Source organism: Convolutriloba macropyga, chromosome 9, assembly GCF_964194025.1.
Source record: "Convolutriloba macropyga chromosome 9, txConMacr16.3, whole genome shotgun sequence".
Taxonomy (NCBI): Eukaryota; Metazoa; Xenacoelomorpha; order Acoela; family Convolutidae; genus Convolutriloba; species Convolutriloba macropyga.
The window spans coordinates 33962936-33987145 of NC_134476.1; the positions used below are offsets into that span (position 1 = coordinate 33962936).

Genomic DNA, 24210 nt, shown 5'->3' on the forward strand with positions numbered 1-24210 from the left:
TCAAAAAAACCTTGCCGTCTAAATTGTCACTTGTCGCTATGATCATCGTTAATTCTAATACGTTGCTTTATACAATTGTACGTCGAAATTGAAGATATCAATCGAAAGAGTGTTTTTTCACCTTTACAGGCGAGGTTCGAACATTAAGTACATTGCTGAGTTTAATATTTAAAGTAACCACAGCGTGAATCAAATTACTGCTCTTTGACCCGGACTTGCCATGAGTATTACCCGATTTAACCGCGTTTCTTTTCAGATACGTCCTATTAATGACATATTTCTGCAACCTGATCCCTCTGATTGGTGCAATTTCATCGTGCGTTTCAGGCCCTGAAACGCACGAAGATTGCAACGAAATTTCACCAATCATTGTACTTTGTTACATAAAGAATGGGAACGTTCCCATTCTTTGTGACAGTCAAATCACTTTAACAAATTATATAGTACGATATTACCTATTTTTTTACGAACTATTCTGTCGACTGCAATGTTTTTCTGACCCCTATCACGTTGAAAGGATATGGCCAGGAGATTGAGGGGTTGGGGGGGGGGGGGGGGGGTTGCAGAACAGATCCTCACTTTACATCAACAAATGGTAAAACTTTGAGTTTAAGTTGTCACATTGTATCTCACTGCAGGTGTACTCATCTGGTGATAAGGCCAAATTGTAACTCATTTGCTTAATAACATCATAGACATCCACCAATTTTTTATCACCTTTCTGACTTGAAAATGGCTCTCGCAGGCAATCTACCAGAGTTTTCTTCCCAATCAAATCTAGGATACTTTCGACGTATGAGTGAGCAGAAGTCACGAGGCATTCCAGTACTAGTTCGCAGTCTGCGTTTCTGCTCTGCTTCTCAATTCTGCAACCATCAGGAGCTAGAAATGAAAATGGAGCAAACTTGAGCACATTTGGTGGGAAATCAAAAATTGATACATCCGGGTAAAGGTCGAGGTCCTGTTGGTAGCGGTGAAAAATATTTTTCACCGCCTAAGCGATGAAAATAAAATTTTTTTACCGCTAAGAATCGCTAATCTTCACCACAGAAAACAGTAAATCTTACATAAATTCAACAGTTTTACCGCATTGATGGCTAAAAGATGCAAGTGTTTACAGTGAAAATTTTTTTCACCACTATTCATCGCAATTGTTACATTATTTTTTCAACAAAAACTTGACCCAGGCAACTCACGAAATATCTAAGAGTTGAATTCTGGATATCTCTCCCAGGGATCCTGGAATTTTTATAGTGTGAGACCTTGCTACTTTTCTACAATAAAGACTTATCAGATAGCTGTGAGGGGTTGCATTTCTTATCAAATCTGATGGGACAACAAAAATTCACCGCTAAATTTACCAAATATTTGCACCGCAGAAAATAATGCAATAATGCAAAAAAAAGATGTAATAATAGTGGTGAATAAGATGACAGCGGTGAAAAAAATAATTCATCATTAGGAATCGAAACTCTTACAATAATTTACCCCGCTTAATATACCAGATATCTTTACCGCACAAAATATTGCAAAAACATGTAAGCATAGCGGTGAATGCGTTGACAGCAGTGAAAGAGACAATTTCTAAACAAAAGAGTTGTTCAAATCAATTAAAACACTAATGTCAACATTTTTAAATGTGGGCAGTGCCAATAGTTAAAATGCCAGAAGTTAATACTTAGCCAGAAGTTAATTTCCGTTTACTTTCTTCATTTTAAAACGTACGCGTTTCGTGTTTTAAGCATGATTACCTTACTCTGCAGAAGAAACGCTTCGTGGTTTTCGACAGCTACGTTTCCATGAAGAACAATCACAGCTTACAGAACGGTAACGGACACTAGTAAAGAACGGTAACGAGTAAAGATTAGATAACAAAAGAAAAAATTTAAAAAGTTATTTTTTGGTGTCTGTGTTTGTATTGTGTTTGTTTGTATGTGTTTGTGCGTCTGTTTGTGATTGTATTGGTGTGTCTGTATGTAAGTGTGTCCGTGTGTGTAATAGTTTTGGTTTGTGTGTAAGTGGGAGAGAGAAAGAGAGAGAGTGAGAGAGAGAGATGGAAAGTACCAAAGGAAGTGACAAGCAAGGATGTGACAAGCGTTGCAAAAAAATTGAAGAAAATAACCATTTTTTCCCTTAACATTATATAGAAACAACTCATTAACAGCGGATGTAACAGTTGCATAAAGTTATAGACTTGAAAAATAAGGTCAAACTGTTCAAGTTTTTCAAATTTTGCAAAAAAATAGATAATTGATTTATTTTTCCAATTTGCGCTCCTTCTTGGATAAACTGCATAGATTGACACCTGATAAAAATATCAAAGTAATTTAACTGATAATAAGAACTTTCGGATTTTGAGCAAATTTCAGTCAATGGTGTACTGAAAAAAGATTAATGGTATTCATCCTAGCTGCAAGTTCACTTCATCACGCTATTAAAACTGAGCCTCAAGTAACACAATATCGTTACAAAAATAACATTTACGCATTATCGGGTTGAAGCTTCAACCCTAACGCTGTCAAAGTCCAAAAAACGGCGCGTTTCCAGTTGAGTCAATTCTTTTATCATATGAAGCGACTAGTTATATGGCATAGTGTAGTGAACAATTCTTTTTCTCGTCATCGCAGCCACAATCTTAAGCCTGTAACACCTCTGCAGCTTATTGCATTCCTGGAAAACTATCAGGAGTGCATAGAAGCTATAGTGTATTGCCCCAGAGAGGGAACTCCTGACACTTACAATTAGCTCAAGCGTCGCACTCTAGTTACCATCCACATAGTGAAAGACTTGGTGTCTAAGCGTACAGAGAAAGACCCTGGTTTACTTAAAGACTACAGAGCATTACATCAGAAACCTACGCATGAGCTGAAAAAACGACAATAGTATCAGCTCACAAGAACAATCTTTAGCGCATAAAAACGGTCTTTAACTTCACATGCGCGACCCAAAACGCTTCGTAACCGCCGTGCGTTTGAGGAGGTGGAACGTACTGAAACTTCCGGTAACCTTAATTGATCTTAGTTTTGCGTTTTGGTTGAAGTCCATCCGCTCATTGGCGGTGTGACTTAGTTCAATCACTAGTTACGGGTTAGTTTGTGGTTGTTTCCGATCGGTAGCGCTCTAATAGAAATTTGCTCTCCCCATTTTCTTTGTCATTACACACAACTCAATGCCTTCGATGCTCAATTTGTCTGCAATGCTAAACTTATGAGCAAGGCCCCTCTCCCTAGTTCAGTCAAACGGCTCATATCGTGTCCCTCTGTAATCTAAATACTCTATAGACACTAATCCATTGGAAGCAACGTTCCCATCTTCGGAGGACTCCATCAGGCGAGTCTTCTGGATTCCTTTTATAAATCATATTGTTGTACTGAGGCAAGATCTGGTGTTTAGTGTTCTGCATGCACTTTCTCATGGCAACGAAGTTTTCTCCATCTCGTGTAGGTATTCATTCAGTTCTTTAATCAGATAACCTCCATCCTCTTCCTCTTCGCCGTAACTAGCACCTCTGCCTTTGCGCTCCCATTCTCTTTGGTTTCTTTAGCAGAAGCAAGCATCCTTGAGGCAATATATGCTGTGTTATATCATGCATGTGCTTCTACAGGGATGCGAAGTTTTCTTCACTTCCATCGGGTAGGTGGTTGTTTTGTTCTCCTATTAGAATACCTCCATCCGCTTGGATTGATTTAGCTCCAAGGACAGGCATTCTTATTCTTCCCGATAATCAAGATTATCCTTAAAGAGCTCAATCTTAACATTTCTCGCTTTTGCCCTGACTTCCTTCTTTTCCCCGTATATCTATTGTACGATGTAATATGTTGTCAAAAGTGATAAGGTATGTTTTTTTAATGCTGCAGTATGTTTATTGAAGCTAGCATGCTTGTTTATTGTTTGGTGTTGCCGTTTTCTAGAGTGTGACTCAGTTGATTCACGTGTTACGGCTAGATTTTACTTTGATTTTTTCAACTTTACTAATTTACCGGCTCACCTGTTGTTTTATATTAAAATTTTGTGCAGTTGTTTTGCGTGTAACTGTATGATTGTTAGGTGGTCTGGTCTTGTTGCCATCTAGGTTGTGACTTTAGTTTTTCTGGAGTTACGGCTAGATTGTTTCTTGACTTTTTCAGCTGCCATAGTAAACAACTACACTTTTGAAGATCATTTCACCTTTGTTGTAATTTGTTTGTAGTATGGTGGTTGGTGCTAGTGTGCTGATTGGTTGTTTAGGTTTGCGTATTGCTAGGGTGTGACGGAAATTTATTCTGGACTTACGGTTAGTAATTTTTTTTCTCTTTCATCCTTTTAGTAAACTACTGCATTGCAGTAATTTAGTTTGCTATTGGTATATTGAGCTCAAAACTTTTTGTGCTAGTTTAAATTGCAGTTGCTTCTTTCCACCTTCCTAGTGTGTGACTTAAGTCTGTTCTGGAGTTACAGCTAGTTTGTTTGGTTGAGTTGGTTGCTGTGGCCTGCTAGTACACTACTTCCCCGGCTCCTTGATTGTTGCTTTTTATTTTCAAGCCCATTCTCTCCCACCTTCCCGATACTTTGAGCGCTAATCGCTCGGCGTTCGCGTTCAGTCCGTCCGCTTTTCACGGCGAGTTGTGCGCCCGCAGCCCAATTTTTCCGTGTTTTCTTTTCCACCAAGTCCGTTTTGTTTTCCACCCGGTCCATTTTGTTTTCCACCAAGTCGTGCGTTGCTCGCCCGGCGTTTCCCTCCCGTCCGTTTTGTCTCCGTTTTGTCGTGCGATGTGCTCCCGGCGTTTTCAACCCGTCCGTCTTGTCTTGCAGCTGTGCCGTGCGTCATTCTTTCGGCGTTTTTCCCGCCCGCCCCGCCAACCGTTGTGTGGCGCGTTGCGCACTTTCGTGCACTTATCGCTTTTCTTCTTGTTTCGCCGGGTACTTCTGTACTCGACGAACACTTTTGCTCTTTAACGGTTTGCTGGGCAAAACGTCACACTAGGGTTCAGTTTAACCCATTTGTGTTGTGAGTTATATGCATGTGATTGTATTTTGTAGTAGCACCAAATTAAACGTTTAGTTTCTGTTTCGATAAGATCAAAGCAGCATTACGGGGACAAAATTGGAGGCTGAGCTTAGTAACACCTATGGTGACATCAACAGTTCTATTGATTAGCAGGACAGAAAATTTAAGATCGAATGTCTGACTGTAGAATCCAATGATGCATTTACTTGTGTAAGTGAGAAGAATGAGGAGCTCTTCGACTTTGCGCATAAAATTGAAGATCCGGACGCCGCTCGTAAAAACCTCGAGCAATGGTTAGAGAATGTAATCAAGAAAAGTGACGAAATAATTGCTGCTACTTGAGAGTACATTGATTCAGTCCCAGACATAGAGACAGCGGAGTAAAATACATCTCACCATTCAGAATCAAGATCGCATCTGAATTCCTCAAAATGATCAAGCTTGCGTCAACGTGAATTAGATGTATCAGAACTTAAAAGGGAAGAAGGGAAGAACTTTAAAAACAACACAAGGCCGGGCTGCGCAATGCGAGGGAAGCACCATAAAAATAAAAAAACAAAAGCAGTTGAGAGATTTGGAAATTCAGCAGCTTGGTGAACAGGTAGCTGCAGCACTCCGTGAAGAATTAAGTTGATGAAAAAGTCATCAGCGGACGGTTCCGATACAGGTAAACTGAACAATCTCTTTACTGAAAGAAACACGGTAAAGAGTAAAAATCTTGTTCAAAGTTTGGGTAATTCATCACTGGCCGGGAACACCGCAGATGTTGCAAATGAACGAATTTTCCACCTTCCTGGTTCCATGGCTCAGTCAAACCCAGCCACCGTTATTCGTGCTTCTTCAGCTCAACCTCTGTACTCGCACCTTTTGGATCTCAATACTCAAGGTCAAGTCGAGGCTAATATCAACCTCACTGCCAATAGGCCGAAAACAACGGTAAACTGGATCTTGTAATTTATAATGCACCTCTTGAAACTAACATGATTCAACAACAGAAACAGCCCCAAAAAACACCTCCAAATATTTTGGTATGCCGGCACAACAAAACGCCTCAAACACAGCTGGACAACTGTTTGAAGTTACCATGATTTTCGATGGTCTGCAAGCGTACTATCAACTAGTTCCCCAATCAAGCATACGGTGACAGTTGAACCTGGGCAGCCCTACTGGTTTACCAACATTAAATACAATTGCTAATGATCTTATAATTCTTAATCAGCCACGAGCATACAGAATTGTACCTGCCATTCTAACCCGGTCCTTAACCACATATCCCCGCAACTCCAGTTAACTCCACTCGCCTTTTGTTTTGCTCCCACACTACCACCAGCAGCTCTCCCATTAAATGTCAATAACCCCGTGGCAAACAATGCCACTCATTTACCTCCCTCTCCGCCCGTTCAGAACATCTCTCCTGGTGCAAATGTTTTTGTACCACATTTATATTATCTAACGGCCCCACAGAACAGGTACATGCCTCGCTCCGCTTCTCCACTCATGTACAGGCATCAGTAATGTCCCAAACTCATGTAACATCGCACTTCATATAACCTAATACAATTATTTCCTCCAATGGTACCACCCAAACTTTTTTCACTCCCGTCGTCCCTGCAATGTACGGAGCTACCGTTTCGAACTCGTTGTGTTGGGGAGAACCACAGCATACCACACCTTCGGCTCTTTATTTGGACTCCGGGGATCTGATAAAAAAGTCATCCTTGGGCGTCCAATAGTCTTGCAAAAAGACTTGGTTTGCAAGGTACAGCAGTTGAATTAACAGTCAAGTGTATAAACACCGAGAAGGTTGTAGACACTAATTTTGTTGAACTGACTGTAACATCACGCGACAACCAAGCAGTTGAACAGTTTAAAGTCATTCCTTTTGCAAAAGGATTGACTTTAAACTGTTCAATTGCTTAGTTGTCGCGTGGTGTTACAGTCAGATCAACAAAATTAGTGTCTACAACCTTCTCGGTGTTTATACACTTGACTGTTAATTCAATTGCTGTACCTTGCAAACCAAGTCTTTTTGCAAGACTATTGGACACCCAAGGATGACTTTTTTATCAGATCCCTGGAGTCGAAATAAAGAGCCGAAGGTGTGGTATGCTGTGGTTCTCCCCAACACAACGGGTTCGAAAAGGTAGCTCCGTACATTGCAGGGACGACGGGAGTGACAAAAGTTGGGGTGGTACCATTGGAGGAAATAATTGTATTAGGTTATATGAAGTGCGATGTTACATGAGTTTGGGACATTACTGATGCCTGTACATGAGTGGAGAAGCGGAGCGATGTGGATACATGAGGGTTGTTGAACAGTGCCAGTGGTATTTTGCTTAAGTTTACGGATGTACCAACAAGTGGGATCGAATTAGCTGGGACGGATGCCGGGAAGCGCCAGACGTTTAGGTCCGGCAGATGGAGAGCTACATGAGTTGAAGGGACAGAACTTAAAGGCAAGTACCTGTTCTGTGGGGCCGTTAGATAATATAAATGTGGTACAAAAACATTTGCACCAGGAGAGATGTTCTGAACGGGCGGAGAAGGCGGTAACTGAGTGGCATTGTTTGACACGGGGTTATTGACATTAAATGGGAGAGCTGCTGGTGGTGGTGTGGGAGCAAAACAAAAGGCGTGTGGAGTTAACTGGAGTTGCGGGGATATGGGTTTAAGGACCGGGTTAGAATTGCGGGTACAATTCTGAGTGCTCGTGGCTGATTAAGAATTATAAGATCATTAGCAGTTATATTTAATGTTGGTAAACCAGTAGGGCTGCCCAGGTTCAACTGTCACCGTATGCCTTATTGGGGAACTAGTTGATAGTACGCTTGCAGACCATCGAAAACTCATGTAACATCGCACTTCATATAACCTAATACAATTATTTCCTCCAATGGTACCACCCCAACTTTTGTCACTCCCGTCGTCCCTGCAATGTACGGAGCTACTGTTTCCAACCCGTTGTGTTGGGGAGAACCACATCATACCACACCTTCGGCTCGTTATTTCGACTCCGGGGATCTGATAAAAAAAGTCATCCTTGGGTGTCCACTAGTCTTGCAAAAAGACTTGGTTTGCAAGGTACAGCAATTGAATTAACAGTCAAGTGTATAAACACCGAGAAGGTTGTAGACACCAATTTTGTTGAACTGACTGTAACATCACGCGACAACCAAGCAATTGAATAGTTTAAAGTCATTCCTTTTGCAAAAGAAGGTATGAATTTAGGTGCCGACGTGATAAACATTAAAGCACTTCAAGAAACATACCCTTACCTAGCAGTTTTAGACCGAGTAACATATTGCTATGGAAACACCGAAATGAAACTTGGGCAAAATGTGTCCCATGTCATCGGCCCATTAGAGTACTTCACTAACGACGAGAAGGGCTCGCCCTTCGCTGTTCGCTTTTCTATACGTTGGTTCTTCTCGACTTGTTTCAAAGCTAATATGGAGCAGGATTTTGAACTCGCTAGAGAGGTAAAATTTTGGTTCATGAACCTGTATGGCAGACTTGAGCAAGTAGATCCACGATCCACCTCGGATGCACGTGTACATGACATTCTTATAAATACTACAGTGAATAGTGGAAAAAGATATGATGTCGGAGTGCTATGGGCCCAAGATTTTGTCCTATTGCCCAATAGTTTCTTCTCAGCGCTGTTCAATTAAAATCGTTGGAAAAGCGGTTTACGAAGGAGGACCAGCCTTCCAGAGAAGAGTTTTCGAACACCATCATGAAGGACTTATACAAGGGCTACGTAGTATAGATAAAAGACGCTCAAAAGGCAGAGTCGCTCGGAACAAGAGTGGTACCTACCACAACGTCTAGTTGTTAACCAGAACAAGACAGGCAAGGTTCGTTTGGTACTAACCGTAGCAGCTAAATTCCATGGCGCATCTCTTAAAAGTCATCACTCACCGGATCTGACTTGCTACAGCATCCATTTGCCGTATCCGCCGACATCCATGGAAATTCCTCCTAGTTGGAGTTTTACCACGTGATCAGCCATCATTTCGTTTTTGGTGGCGGGAGGACCCCATATCAAATTTGGTGTTAAATCAGTACACAAGCCACATTTTCGGGGCAAAAGATTCGCCCACATGTGCCAACTACACACTTCTGTGCCTGCAAGTGATAATACCATGAAGTAACCACAAACCGCAAAAGGCGTCCTTGAGAACTTCTACTTGGAGGATTACTTAGATTCAGTGTAATCCCCCGAGAGAGGCCTCATTAGCCAGAAGGAATTGGTACAACTTTTCTATCTAGGTGAGTTTAGTTTTACTAAGTTTTTAAGCAATGTGCTAGATCTTTACACCGATTTGACGGGTCTGCTCAACCCACTGAACCGTAGGTCACCGTTCCATCCAAGGAGGAATCAATGCACATACTTGAGTTTAAGTCGGATCATACCAATGATACTATGAGCAAGGGTACTGATAGCACCAACTCAAAAACTTTAACACAGCGCTTCGTCATAAATTTTGTTTCAAAGGCATGCGACCCAATTGGTCTTGTTGCACCGTTTAATGTAGGTGTTCCTTTAGTCTCGAAAAAACATTTAGCGTGGCAAAGGACAAAACTTGGGATAATGGGATTCCTTGCATGTTGTGTCAAACTACCACAGTTGGCTAAGATCCATATACTAAGAAGTTTTTTTGGGAACGTTCCAATATCTGAACTCCACATGTTTGGTGATAGCTCGCAAGACGTATTCAGTGTTGTAGTCTTCCGCAAGTAACTTGCATTTGCGGGGAGATTAGAAAAGAGCTGGCGTTTGTCCTGGGCAAGGCTGGCGTTGCATCTATGAATTTAATGACCTGTTCCTAACTTGGAATTACAAGCCCCTCTCCTCGCCGCACGCTTAAAAAGAGAAATCTGTTGAGCATTGACCGTTACTGTGTATAAGGTTCTGAGAGCACCACCATCTTGCAGTGGATCATCTCAACAAATAAACATCCCATCTTTAATGCATATTGGGTAAGTGACATCTTGGAGAGCACCAGTGTTGACCAATGGAACCATGTCACCACTTGTGATAATCCGGCAGATGCTGGCACGCCTGGTATGTCCACTGATTTTTTGCAATAGCTGAGTGAGGTGTCCTGACTTCTTCAGAAATAAGCAATTCCCCTTCATACCAAATTCTGACGCCGTCGATAAAATCAAGCTCGGCGTTGTAAGCAAGAACAAAATGATGACTCCACCTCATCTTAGCCCCATCAGAAACCTATCGTGCAGGATGCACGTCACACATTTGTTAAACAGTTCCTGCAGCAAAATTATTTAAAAAACCATCATCAGGGCATTGACTACCTACAGTCAAAGGTACAGGAACGTTATTCCATCCTTAAACTACGTTCCCCACTGCGTACCATCAGGTTGCGTTCTTTGGCGAATGTCCCGTGCGACAATCATTCAACCAATCTCAGCGGACCTCCCAAAGGAGAGACTTTCATATCACTGTCTTACCTTTACCAACACCCGGATTGATTATTTAGGCTCACTCTACGTCACTGTTCGACGTAATACCGAAAAGAGGTGGGGATTTCTCTTCACTTGCTTGACTACTCTTGTTGTCCATGTTGAAGCCGTTCTGTCCATGGACAAAAATTCTGTGTAAAGGAGGTTGAGTGTATTGTCTCATGCGAGTGTATGCCTATTATGATTTCGTCAGATAAAGGTGCAATTTTTATCGGAGCGGAAAAAGAGCTCCGTGAATGCATTGAAAACCGGAACGCGTTCAACACCGCCTTGATTTTGCGCATAAAGGCATTAGGTGTAGGTTCAATCCTCCTAGTGCGCAACGCCAAGTTGACATCGGGGAGAGGATGGCCCGTAGTTTTAAGAGAGTACTTCATACGATCCTTGGTACGCCTCGCTTCACAGATGAGGTTTTGAACACTAATTTTTTGTCTAGTTGCACGTCCCTTACTTAAACGCATGTCCCTTAACGCCTGTAAGCGCCGACCCGTCCAACATAGGTGCAATAACACCCAATCACTTTCTAACTGCTAACCAAGCAACCTGAGTTTCGTCAATCGATAGCGTTGATGAATTCGATCATTGTAAGCGATACGCTCGTGCGCAGTCCTATGCCAATGCATTTTGGATGCTATGGCTTAAGGTGCATGAACCGGCTCTGAACCGTAGATCTGAGTGGCAGAGGCCTGCCCAACAGCATTTCAAGGTCGGTGATATAGTTTGGATAGTAGTGACAAAAGGCATTCCCAGGGGTTACTATCTCACTGCTCGGATCGAAAAGCTCCAACATGAAATATACAACGGCAGCCGCTCCTCAATCGTACACACGTCACACGAATCGCTGGTGTGCCCGCTCGTTAAGCTTGTATCAATCCTCCCAACAGCTTGTTTTTGGCCAGAGGATGTTAATGAGCAAACAAAAGAGTAACGAGGAATGAAAATGAGAAATCAATTCAACAGTCAATCCAGCGAGAGAGTATTACGTAGTGTTCTAAACCATGTATGTCTTACAAAAAGATTGGAATGCGCAGAAAATATGTTCTTTTTCACGCAGAGAGCTCGGAAAAATTTCATATAACATAATTTTCGTTTAACCTACTGAGTTACTAAGTCGGTTGCGCTCGTGTTAGGATTAATATTTTTGTTTCAAAAACTTCTCGGTGATCAATCTTAGACTAAGTCCTGCCAAAAAGTATTACTGGGTCTGGAAGCATAAAAAAATTAAGTGTTAATTAGGTGTTAATCTGGGAATGGACGTTTCTGTTTTCCGTCCTAGTATCAGCTTCTCACTCCATTGTGCAAAAACAAGTATAATAAATAATTGGTTACGGATAGGTTAGGTGTTATTTCTTCTAACTAGATAATAACTAAATTTTAAACGACGGCCTCTTTAACTACGATCAACTGTGAGTCAATTTAATATAACACACGGCCACTTTAACCACAGGAAAGCAAGGAAAATTAAAGGAAGTTTTTGAAGGAGAATAATAATGAGTAGGTACTAGAGCAGATGGGCTCCGTGTGGGGCCTCAAAATTATAGGCGGCACCAGAATTAAAGGTGATAAAAACTCACTCTGGAATATTATAACTGTCTCAGTCAACTATTCCACGTAACATATCAAAATCCACAAACTTCTTCAACAATGGCATATCGAGCAACACTTCTTGGCAGTTCTTAGGCTAAGATCGGTAACGGAGAATTTTGGAAATATTAAAAATAATAAGCCTAAATTGAGCTCAGTTGATTAGTAGTGAAGTGGAACCACGTCAACACTTGTGATAATCCGGCAGATGCTGGCAAGCCTGGTTTGTCCACTGAAGTTTTGCAATCCAATAGCTGAGTGAGGAGTCCTGATTTCTTGAGAACTAAGCAATTCTCCTTCATGCCAAATTCTGACGCCGTCAATAAAATCAAGCTCGGTTTTGTAAGCGAGAACAAAATGATGACTCCACCTCATCTTAGCCCCATCAAAAACCTATCGCGCTGGATGCGCGTCACACATTAATTAAACTGTTCCTGCAGCACAATTATTTAAAAAAAACCATCATCAGGGCATTGAGTACCTACATTCAAAGGTACAGGAACTTTATTCCATCCTTAAACTACGTTCCCCACTGCGTACCATCAGGTTGCGTTCTCTGGCGAATTTCCCGTGCGACAATCTATCAACCAATCTCAGCGGACCTCCCAAAGGACAGACTTCCATATCAGTGTCTTACCTTTAGCAACACTCGTATTGATTATTTAGGCTCATTCTATGTCACTGTTCGACGTAATACTGAAAAGAGGTGGGGATTTCTCTTCACTTTCCTGACTACTCTTGCTGTCCATGTTGAAGCCGTTCTGTCCATGGACAAAAATTCTGTGTAAAGGAGGTTGAGTGAATTGTCTCAAGCAAGTGTATGCCTGCTATGATTTGGTCAGATGAAGGTACAATTTTTATCGGAGCGGAAAAAGAGCACCTGCTCCGTGAATGCATTGAAAAACGGAACGCGCTCAACATCGCCTTGATTTTGCGCATAAAGGCATTAGGTGTAGGTTCAATCCTCCTAGTGCGCAACGCCAAGTTGACATCGGGGAGAGGATGGCCCGTAGTTTTAAGAGAGTACTTCATACGATCCTTGGTACGCCTCGCTTCACAGATGAGGTTTTGAACACTAATTTTTTGTCTAGTTGCACGTCCCTTACTTAAACGCATGTCCCTTAACGCCTGTAAGCGCCGACCCGTCCAACATAGGTGCAATAACACCCAATCACTTTCTAACTGCTAACCAAGCAACCGGAGTTCCGTCAATTGATAGTGTTGATGAATTCGATCATTGTAAGCGATACGATCGTGCGCAGTCCTATGCCAATGCATTTTGGGTGCTTTGGCTTAAGGTGCATTAACCATCTCTGAACCGTAGATCTAAGTGGCAGACGCCTGCCCGACATCATTTCAAGGTCGGTGATATAGTTTGGATAGTAGTGACAAAAGCCTTTCCCAGGAGTTACTATCTCACTGCTCCGATCGAAAAGCTCCAGCATGAAATATACAACGGCGGCCGCTCCTCAATCGTACACAGGTCACCCGGATCGCTGGTGTGCCCGCTCGTTAAGCTTGTATCAATCCTCCTAACATCTTGTTTTTGGCCAGAGGATGTTAATGAGTAAACAAAAGAGTAACGAGGAATGAAAATGAGAAATCAATTCAACAATCAATCCAGCGAGAGAGTATTACATAATGTTCTTAACCATGTATGCCTTACAAAAAGATTAGAATGCGCAGAAAATGCGTTCTTTTTCACGCAGAGAATTCAGAAAAGATTCATATAACATAATTTTAGTTGAACCTACTGAGTTACTAAGTCAGTTGCGCTCGTGTTAGGATTAATATTTTTGTTTCAAAAACTTCTCGGTGATCAATCTTAGACTAAGACCTGCCAAAAAGTATTACTGGATCTGGAAACATAAGAAAATTAAGTGTTAATTGGGTGTTAATCTGGGAATGGACGTTTCTGTTTTCCGTCCTAGTATCAGCTTCTCCCTCCATTGTGCAAAAACAAGTATAATAAATAATTGGATACGGATAGGTTAGGTGTTATTTCTTCTAACTTGATAATAACTAAATTTTAAACGGCCTCATTAACTACACTCAACTGTGAGTCAATTTAATATAACACACGGCCACTTTAACCACAGGAAAGCAAGGAAAATTAAAGGAAGGTTATGAAGGAGAATAATAATGAGTAGGTACTAGAGCAGATGGGCTCCGTGTGGGGCGCCAAAATTGTAGGCGGCACCAGAATTAAAGGTGATAAAAACTCACTCTGGAATATTATAACTGCCTCAGTCACTGTTCCACGCAACATATCAAAATCCACAAACTTCTTCAACAATGGCATATCGAGCAACAAATTTTGGCAGTTCTTAGCCTAAGATCAGTAACGGAGAGTTTTGGAAATATTAAAAATAATAAGCCTAAGTCGAGCTCAGTTGATTGGTAGGTTCAACAAAATGTATGTTGAACGAACTTTTTCTGAGCTCTCTACGTGAAATGGAACGCATTCTGTGCGCATTCTAACCTTTGTGTAGGGCTTACATGGTTGAGAACATTACGTAATGCTCTCTCGTTGGATAGATTGTTCATTTCATTTCTTTCTTTCATTTCTCGCTGCTCTTTTATTGAGTATTGCCGAAAAGTATTGAAACCTTGAGTATTGCCAAAAACAAAATTTTTCAGACGTTTCTTTTTGTATTGGTGTTTTTTGCGTAATTAATGTGGTGCGTGTTGATTTGCATGATTTTTCAGTGCCAGTGTGTTTCAAATTGGACTACTTTTCTTCCTAGATTGGTGTAAATTTTTCGTTTTTGTCTGCCGAAAAAGGACGGCTTATTTTTTTGTTCAAACAGTACTTTTAATTTTTTACAAGTAATAAGTTGATTTCGGAAAATCCCAACGGTTTCTCTAACGAAAATTAAAAGTTATTTTTGCAACCTTGCCACGCACAGACTTGCAGGAGCCGTTTTGTTGTTTAGTATCGTGTCATTTTCGAAAGTGGTGTTTGTCTTAATCGATTGATTTTTATACTGTAAAATCTGCACTACCGTCTGATTAGTTGCTTTACAATAAACATATAACTAAGAAATGCATAAGGAATCATAATGCTTGAAAAAGTTCAGAATAAGTTTTTATTTTTCTTTTAGAAAATTTGGGATCTACCTACTACTTTCCTTTGCTGTAATTTGGGCTTGTGTGGGTTTAGCAGAGTCATGCAAAAATATTGTGACATGCTTTGGAAAATTCTTAATACTTTTATACTTTTCCACAAGAAAACTTGTAGAACCATGGACCAACGAGAAAATTGTTTGTTCAACCAGTACCGGACCCACTTAGAAAAAGTATAGTAATAATAATTCTTCAAAATTTTCTTCAAATTGAGGCTCCTTTTTTTGGGGGGGATATACATCGCTATGTAAAAATATGTAACTGAGGATGCACATGTAGGATTAACAACTTGGTTTGTTTTTGACTTTTTTACTTACAAACAAAATAGTAACCCAGCTTTTAAAATGATAACCAACTATTCTACTAATCACTTTTGTTCGCTTGTTTTACTTACTTCGAGGTTGATTCCGAATCACAATTGTTTCCATTATTATCCACGCCATTTGGATATGATCCAAGTTTGAATAGTATTTCGAAATACTCTCCACCACTGTGCTTGTTGCTGTGCATTCGTCTATAGAACTTTTATCATCCGAGCTCTGCTCTAAAACAACGTACAGTTAGTTATTGAGACTGACCAAAATTATGGCGTTCTATGTTTTGTGCTCTGCGATGTGTTTGTGACTTTAAAAGCAATGACTATATGATGCCCCCAAGCCCCAGGAGGTGGGATCCAGAGCATATAGATTATAAAAAAATATTTAAAAAATGGCATTTTGGCATTTTAATGAAGTCTGTTCTCTGGATTCGGCTTCCCGGGCTTGCAGGCATCATACACACATTACTTTCAGATTGTGACCAAATCACTCCATTATTTTTTTATAATACAGAATTTTTCCAGAACTCTGCTGCTTTAGATTCTGAAATGCTTTCATATATTTCATATTTTAGGTTTCAAAATCGTGACGCGATATATAGCACTCGTATTATTCTATTCCACTACTGATGGCTCTATGGCAGTTTTTGCAACAATCTGCAAGTTTTTGCGAGCAAGATTGTTTTAAACACTCTTGCTGTATTGCAAAGTATTTTGTGAGACATTGAAAAATTATTTGAAAATCTTGCAAGATAGCTGTCCAGAATGTCCGAATCAACCAAGTCCTCTGCCATAACCTTTTGGATCTTGTAAGAATATTGGCAGAAAAAGGTTTCAATTAAAAATGATTAGATACAATTGAAAAACTCAACTCTTCTCAAAAGCACTATTTTTTTGAGTTTCAAATTATATCCTCCATTAAATAACAATTTCTTTTTCTTTTTGATCAACGGAAAATAAAATTTCGTTAAACTGACTTTTTATGGAACGATATTGAAAAGAAAGGCAGGCCCTCAAGCCGACCTACTGATGTTTTCTGTTTGGTGAAAAAGATAGAAGTAGTTGGATTTTGCCGAGAGAAGTTAGATTCTACCGTTAGATTCTTGATAAAAGTGTCATTCACGCACCCAGTTTTATGTCAACCCCACTTTCATTGTCTTCAAGTGACGACATTCTTTCATGGCAAATCAAAACCATCTTAGCACCTTTTTATTTCTATAACTGAGAAAATGTATTTACTGAGGGTCATTATCAAATATTGATTTTGGTCTATGGCCGATTATTATATAGTGCTAGCTCCTTTAAATACCTGTCCGTCTATTTTTCAAATGGTTCCACATATTTAAACAGATTCTCCATTTTACAAACTCTGAAAATAATTGTTACTACTCTTTTAGGAAATCGTTTAGAATATTTTAATTCTTGAAGAACCAGCGAAACCGCCAAACCCACAATCGGTGGTCAATTTGACCATCAAAAACGCTTTTGTGCCTACTTTAAACATTTTTGTTGTTAATGTGAGAAGTTCAAGTCTACCAATAATTTGAGCTTTTTGGTAGCTCAAATATATTTGTTTCTATCAATGACCTTCCTTAAACACGTAGCCTAGAACAAAAAACTTGCTGTCGACAAGAGTTAACAGATTTTCAAAGAGCTCTAATGATCATTGAAATACAGATACAAACCTTAAAATTAAAACGCTAATGAAGACAATGACTCATCCTTTTACATTGACTAATGAAACTACTGTATCAAGCATAAACATTAAAAAAAAATGTTAGAACTCATTCGAACTCATTTTCGCCTGTAAAGGTTTTTTGAACCAATTACTTCGATTACGCTGGATTACACAGGAAATCAAAACGCCATTTTAAAGAGCAATCGCATGTTTCAAAAGTGGGCTGTAGAACTCACTATAGAAAACCAGACCAGCTACAAACGAATATTGCACGAACTAACTAATCTTATGAGAAACTGAAACAAAAAAAGGAAAATTTTAAAACAAAAACTAAGCAAAATAGTGCACAAAAAACTGATTTATAAGATCCTTAAAACTCGCAAGACAAAAAACAATACCATCGAATAATTCAGTCTTCATTACTTGAAGGATTTCTTTGTTTCAGTGGATCAAAAATTATCTGAAAAATTTTTTAACAGGAAACAAGCTATAATTTCCCTAATATTGAATAAAACGATAGCACTTCATGAAACAAATGAATCAGAATTTACAAAAACTTAAGCAATCTGAAGACAAAGAAGTACTGATGAATTCTCAATGAAAATTTGTAGTTTTGTTCTCCATTATTGAGTGTCATCCTGCGAAAGCCATTAAATATTGTTTGCCAGAGCATATTACCCCGAGTCCATAAAAATTAGCCAAAGTAATACCCTTATATATTAAAAAAAGATAGAATAGATCCTTGTAATTATAGATCTGTCAGCTTAATGAGTACAGTAAAATTTTGGAAAAAATTTTACGGAAGAGGATGATAAAACTTTTCTTTATAAAAGATCTTGCTACTTTGAAATCACTTTGGATATAGGACACAAATTTCAAGTTCACTTGCCGTTACCACCCTAACTAAAAGTATTACAATATTTTTCATATTATGTGTTTTTAAATCATGATGTGACATATAGCTCAGATACTCCTTTTTTTCCATTGCAACACGAAACACTCTTACGTCAATACAAAGTATCTTCATCAGGACAAATTGTTCAAAACCTTAAAACCTAGCTGTCCAGAATGTGCGAAAAATACAAGGTTTCTGCAATAACCCTTTTCATCTTGGAATCATGATAAAAATCATGATAGATAAAAGTTGAACAAAATTTCTATTATTTCTAACAACTATGATTGGACTTAATTTTTATGCATTCGAACATATTAATATTGTCAAATGCAATTTTAAACATCAACTTTTATCAAGTGCACTATTTATCTGATTCGAATTAAATCCTTCATTAAATAGTGAACTTTTTTTATTTTTGATCAACGGAAACTAAAATTTTTCGTTAATCTATCTCTTTACGGAACGATGTTAAAAAGAAAAGGCTGGCATCATTTAGAGTTTCTTAATTCCTGATGAACCTAAGGAGCCGCCAAGTCCTCCATGATCAATTTGACCATTAAAAACGTTTTTGCGCCTGCTTTAAAAATTTTTGTTTTTTTTATGTGTAAAGATTATGTCTACTGATAACTTTAATTTTTTGTCAACTTTAGTGTTTTTTATCTGTGACTCTCCTTCATTACGTGGTATCCATTTAGCAGGACCTAGACTCGTATCTTTAATTCAAATAACTGAGTACAGTGATCAAACTGTCTGTCATTCAAAAAGTTACTCAACGATGCTCTTTATACCAATTATTCTGTAGGTTTCATCAGTATATCATTTCTTGCCAGAAAATTTATTTGGAAACATGGAGAAGAAAAAGTGAACCTGATTCGATGGCTTCTAAGCCAATATTTTGCATAAATTCAGTTTTTCCCCAATTTTCCATTGATAATATTCATTTTATGAGTTTGCTTCTTCATTGCAAAAGGGTATAAGAATTAGCTATAATAGCGATGTGAAAAAACTATAATGTTATACCGAAAACGAACAACAGAGTGTCATGGTAAACCCAAGAACCCAGTTCCTTTATATTAATTTTTTATCATTTTTCCTGAACCTTGTCTGTTTCTACACTATTCTCTGTGGACGCTTTTGATAATATGTCCTAATCGGTGAAAGCAAAATGAACCGAAGTAAATGAAAGCCGACACAAAAGCAAGCCGAAAGTTATGTAATAGTTATGTAATCAGAAATAATACCTTGTTAACCATTAAAATCAATACTTCGCGTAGTATTATAATGCGTAATGTATACCAATGCACCAATGAAACAATAATACGTCAATTTTTAGAAATTTAGTGGGTGGGGACCGCTTACCATGGCCATGCCTATCATCCGCTGTGGAATTTAATCCAGAAACTGCGGGCCGGTTATGACGGCGAAGCCGAGACGCCCGCGAAGCGTGTCAAACAGCCCGCCACGTGCAAGTTAAAATACGGATAAACCAAAAATTTTTCAGCTTTTTGACCTAATTCTCAAAATCCGACTTGCTTGTCTATTGGCTTGCTTGACTGCCACCGTCATAAGGTATTAAGTCAGAATAAGCACCCATATGTAATGATAGTTTCTTAATATTGAACTTCCGCTTTTGATTAAATTTAATATATTATATTACATCTTATAGAATGAACATTTCAGCCAAACTGTGAAGAAATAAACCTTTCAACTCAAAATGAAAAGTCATTAGAGCGCTCAAAAGATTTGGTTGTGATATCTTCAAATTTTTAAAAACTACTGGTACTAATTAATAACTATGGATAACTTAGTTTATTTTGATTAATTGTGTAATTCTTGATTTTGTTGAATTCTGTACCACATAACAAAAAAATTACATGAATTTTTGAGAATTTTTATTCCCATCCTGTGACAAAAGTAAGAAACAAGAATCCTTTAAGACAGACCAGGTTGGCCACGGACAAATGTTTTCAGCGTATTCAAACAACATTTTTAACAACAATATCTGATGAATCATTGATTCTTTTGACAGTCCTGTGAGTCGAATTAACATTCATGTCTCCTTTGATTTCCAGTTGTAGACCAGTGCTTCAATACAAAACTTATACTCATCAAAATACCTTTTTACATCAATTTGGAAATAAAACCTTTGAAATGCGAACTTCAAAAGGCGAATTATTGTGACAATTATTTATTTTTACCACATTTTAAGAAACTTGTGGTCCAACATAGCATTATTTCATTTTTCGGTCAAAATTCGATTTTAAAAGAAACTATTTGTTTTAATAATATTTGATAATTTTAGGTTTCGGGAGAACTTCTTATCTGGTGATAATCATAAAAGTGTACTGTAATGAATTGTACTGCTCAAGATTTTCCGTCATGCGAAAAAATTTATTGAAATGAAGAAGATAATTGCTCTGCAAATACTACAATCCTTGTGGATCCATTTGTCACATTTTTGTTCCGACCCCACTTGTGAGGGGAGGAACTATATACTCAAATGGGTTTTTTTGGTTCAGTCAGTTTTTGCCCATCGGTATGTTCATTGTAGAGAAATGTAAGTGGTATCATTAAACAGCTCGTTCAGTGTAGAATTCAAAATTAAAAAGATTTTTTTTTAATTTCGCGTTTATCGAAGAGTTATCTAGGTTTAATGTTTTGTGTGAACACGCGACATTTGCATAGTTTTGTTCACTTTTAGCGAATATTTTGTTCAAATTCAGGCCTTCCTATAAAAATATTATTTCAAGATTACATTTCACGCTTTAAGTTGAAGCAATTTTGTGTTACCAATAGACCGATAAAAAGGCTAGTTCTGGTCTCTTGAGGAAGTTTACTATAAAAAAAGTCGAAATCAATTTGCGAGCTGCCTTTTTTAGAAAAATTTCCTATTTATTATTGTTTTTGGTTAGAGTCAGTGTATCAGAGGCAAATTTTTCAAAGCAAAGATTATGGTCTATTTGGCTCTACTTCATTACGTGGTATCCATTTAGCAGGACCTAGACTCGTATCTTTAATTCAAATAACTGAGTACAGTGATCAAATTGTCTGTCATTCAAAAAGTTACTCAACGATGCTCTTTATACCAATTATTCTGTAGGTTTGATCAGTATATCATTTCTTGCCAGAAAATTTATTTGGAAACATGGAGAAGAAAAAGTGAACCTGATTCGATGGCTTCTAAGCCAATATTTTTCATAAATTCAGTTTTTCCTCAATTTTATATTGATATTATTCAATTTACGAGTTTGCTTCATCATTGCAAAAGGGTATAAGAATTAGCTATAATAGCGATGTGAAAAAACTATAATGTTATACCAAAAACGAACAACAGAGTGTCATGGTAAACCCAAAAACCCAGTTCCTTTAAATTATTTTTTTAAACATTTTTTCTGAACCTTGTCTGTTTCTACACTTTTCTCTGTGGACGCTTTCGATCATATGTCATAATCGGAGAACGCAAAATAAACTGAAGTAAATGTAAGCGGACAAAAAAGCGAGCCGAAAGTTATGTAATAGTTATGTAATCAGAAATAATACATTGTTAACCATTAAAATCAATACTTCGCGTAGTATTATAATGCGTAATGTATACCAATGCACCAATGAAACAATAATACGTCAATTTTTAGACATTTAGTGGGTGGGGACCGCTTACCATGGCCATGGCTATCATCCGCTGTGGAATTTAATCCAGAAACTTTGAGCCGGTTATCACGGCGAAGCCGAGACTCGCGCGAAGCGTGTCAAACGGCCCGCCATGTGCAAGTTGAAATACGTGTAAACCAAAAATTTTCATCGTATTGACCTAATTCTCAAAATCCGACTTGCTTGACTATCGGCTTGCTTGACTGCCACCGTCATAAAGTATTAAGTCAGAATATGCACCCATATGTAATGATAGTTTCTTAATATTAAACTTCCGCTTTTGATTAAATTTAATGTATTGTATTACATCTTATAGAATGAACATTTCAGCCAAATTGTGAAGAAATAAACCTTTCAACTCAAAATGAAAAGTCATTAGAGCGCTCAAAAGATTTGGTTGTGATATCTTCAAATTTTTAAAAACTACTGGTACTAATTAATAACTATGGATAACTTAGTTTATTTTGATTAATTGTGTAATTCTTGATTTTGTTGAATTCTGTACCACATAACAAAAAAATTACATGAATTTTTGAGAATTTTTATTCCCATCCTCTGACAAAAGTAAGAAACAAGAATCCTTTAAGACAGACCAGGTTGGCCAGGGACAAATGTTTTCAGCGTATTCAAACAACATTTTTAACAACAATATCTGATGAATCATTGATTCTTTTGACAGTCCTGTGAGTCGAATTAACATTTTTGTTCCGATTCCACTTGTGGGGGGAGGAACTATATACTCAAATAGGTTTTTTTGTTCAGTAAGTTATTGCCCATCGATATATTCATTGTAGAGAAATGTGAGTGGTATCACTAAAAAGCTCGTCCAGCGTAGAATTCAAAATTAAAAAGATTTTTTTCTGAATTTCGTGTTTTTCGAATAGTTATCTAGGTTTATAATTTTTTGTGAACACGCAATAATTGCATAATTTTGTTCACTTTTAGCGAATATTTTGTTCAAATTAAGGCCTTTCTATAAAAATATTATTTCAAAATTACATTTCACGCTTTAAGTTGAAGCAATTTTGTGTTACCAATAGACCGATAAAAAGGCTGGTTCTGGTCTCTTGAGGAGTTTTACTATCAAAAAAATGTCGATTTCAATTTGCGAGGTGCCTTTTTTAGAAAAATTTCCTATTTATTATTGTTTTTGGTTAGAGTCAATGGATCAGAGGCAAATTTTTAAAAGCAAAGATTATGGTCTAATTGGCTTCGACACTTTCTTCTGGAAAATTTGGTTGATTTTTGGTTGTTTGTTGCCTGCATTTGTAGTTGTCTTCATAATCATTGGACTTATTGTGATGTCTTATTGATAATATATTGATAAATTACATCATGGATTCAATTACATCGTCCCATCGAGGCATAAGGTAACGTATTTTTGAATTTACTTGAAAGCTCTTGAATTTAGTGGCTGTTAAGACTTCATAAATTTTATTTTATAAGTTTTTGGACATTAACCAAACTTAAACTTATTTTCGTGAACTGTTAGTCAATCTCTTCTTTCTTGAATGACTTCTTGAATGACTTCTTCCAAAAATGACTTCTTTCTTTGCAACTGCCTCTAAAGCAAATCTGGTTAGCGGTTTCATCTTCTAACTGTTGGTTTTATGATTTCGATGCCACGAGTTCGCATAGTTTTCTTAAAAACTTTTGGATACATTTATTGTAATTTTGATTACTTTCTTCTTTATTACAGTTTTATAAAATTGATAATTCGCATTGACTTAGAGAAGATTTTCTCTTGATCATAGATAAAGTTTGCAGAGGAAAAATTATGAATCAAATGGCTTTGACACTTTCTTACAATTTTCGACTGAATTTTTCGGGGTTTTGCCTGCTTTTTTGTTGTTTTCATAATCATAGGACTTATTATGATGTCTGTTTGATAACATCTTGATGACAAACATCGTTTGTTTATCCGGATATAATGTAGCTTTTTTAATGAATTTTTTTGAAATCTCTTGCACTTAGTGGCTGTAAGACTTCAAAAATATTTTTTTATAATTTTTTTGACCTTAACCAAACTTAAACTTATTTTTGTGAACTGTAAGTCAATCTCAGTAATAACAGTACCTCTTTGATTGCTACTGCATCTAAAGCGAATCTGGTTATCGGTTTTATCTTCTATCTATTGATTTTATGACTTCGATGCCACTAGTTTTCATAAAGTTTTAAAAGTTTTTGGATAAATTTTTTGTAATTTTGGTTACTTTTCTATTTTTATCACAGTACTTTAATATTGATAATGCCCAGTGGCTTAGAGTAGATTTTCAATTGATCACAGAAAAATCTTGCAGAGAAAACATTATGATTCAAATGGCCTCGACACTTTCTTACACTTTGCTATTGAGTTTTTTTGGTTTTACCTGCTTTTTTTTTATTGTTTTCATAATCATAAGACTTATCTTTTTGATAACTTAAGAATGACAAACATCATTATGATTGTATCGGCAATAACTTTGCCTTTTAATTGACTTTCGCTGAGA

General features: G+C 37.8%; 1 protein-coding gene across 1 annotated transcript in view; it reads right to left on the reverse strand.

Annotated features, from left to right (window-relative positions):
- Positions 1–556: 556 nt before the first annotated feature.
- LOC142345349 (uncharacterized) overlaps positions 557–24210 on the reverse strand; it is a 32176-nt gene continuing 8522 nt past the window's right edge. The window contains exons 3-4 of the mRNA XM_075397370.1: positions 15579–15728; positions 557–882 (exon numbers count right to left, since the gene is read on the reverse strand). Coding sequence (XP_075253485.1) covers positions 581–882; positions 15579–15728 — 452 coding nt within the window. The 3' untranslated portion in view covers positions 557–580. The remainder of the gene's footprint in view (positions 883–15578; positions 15729–24210) is intronic.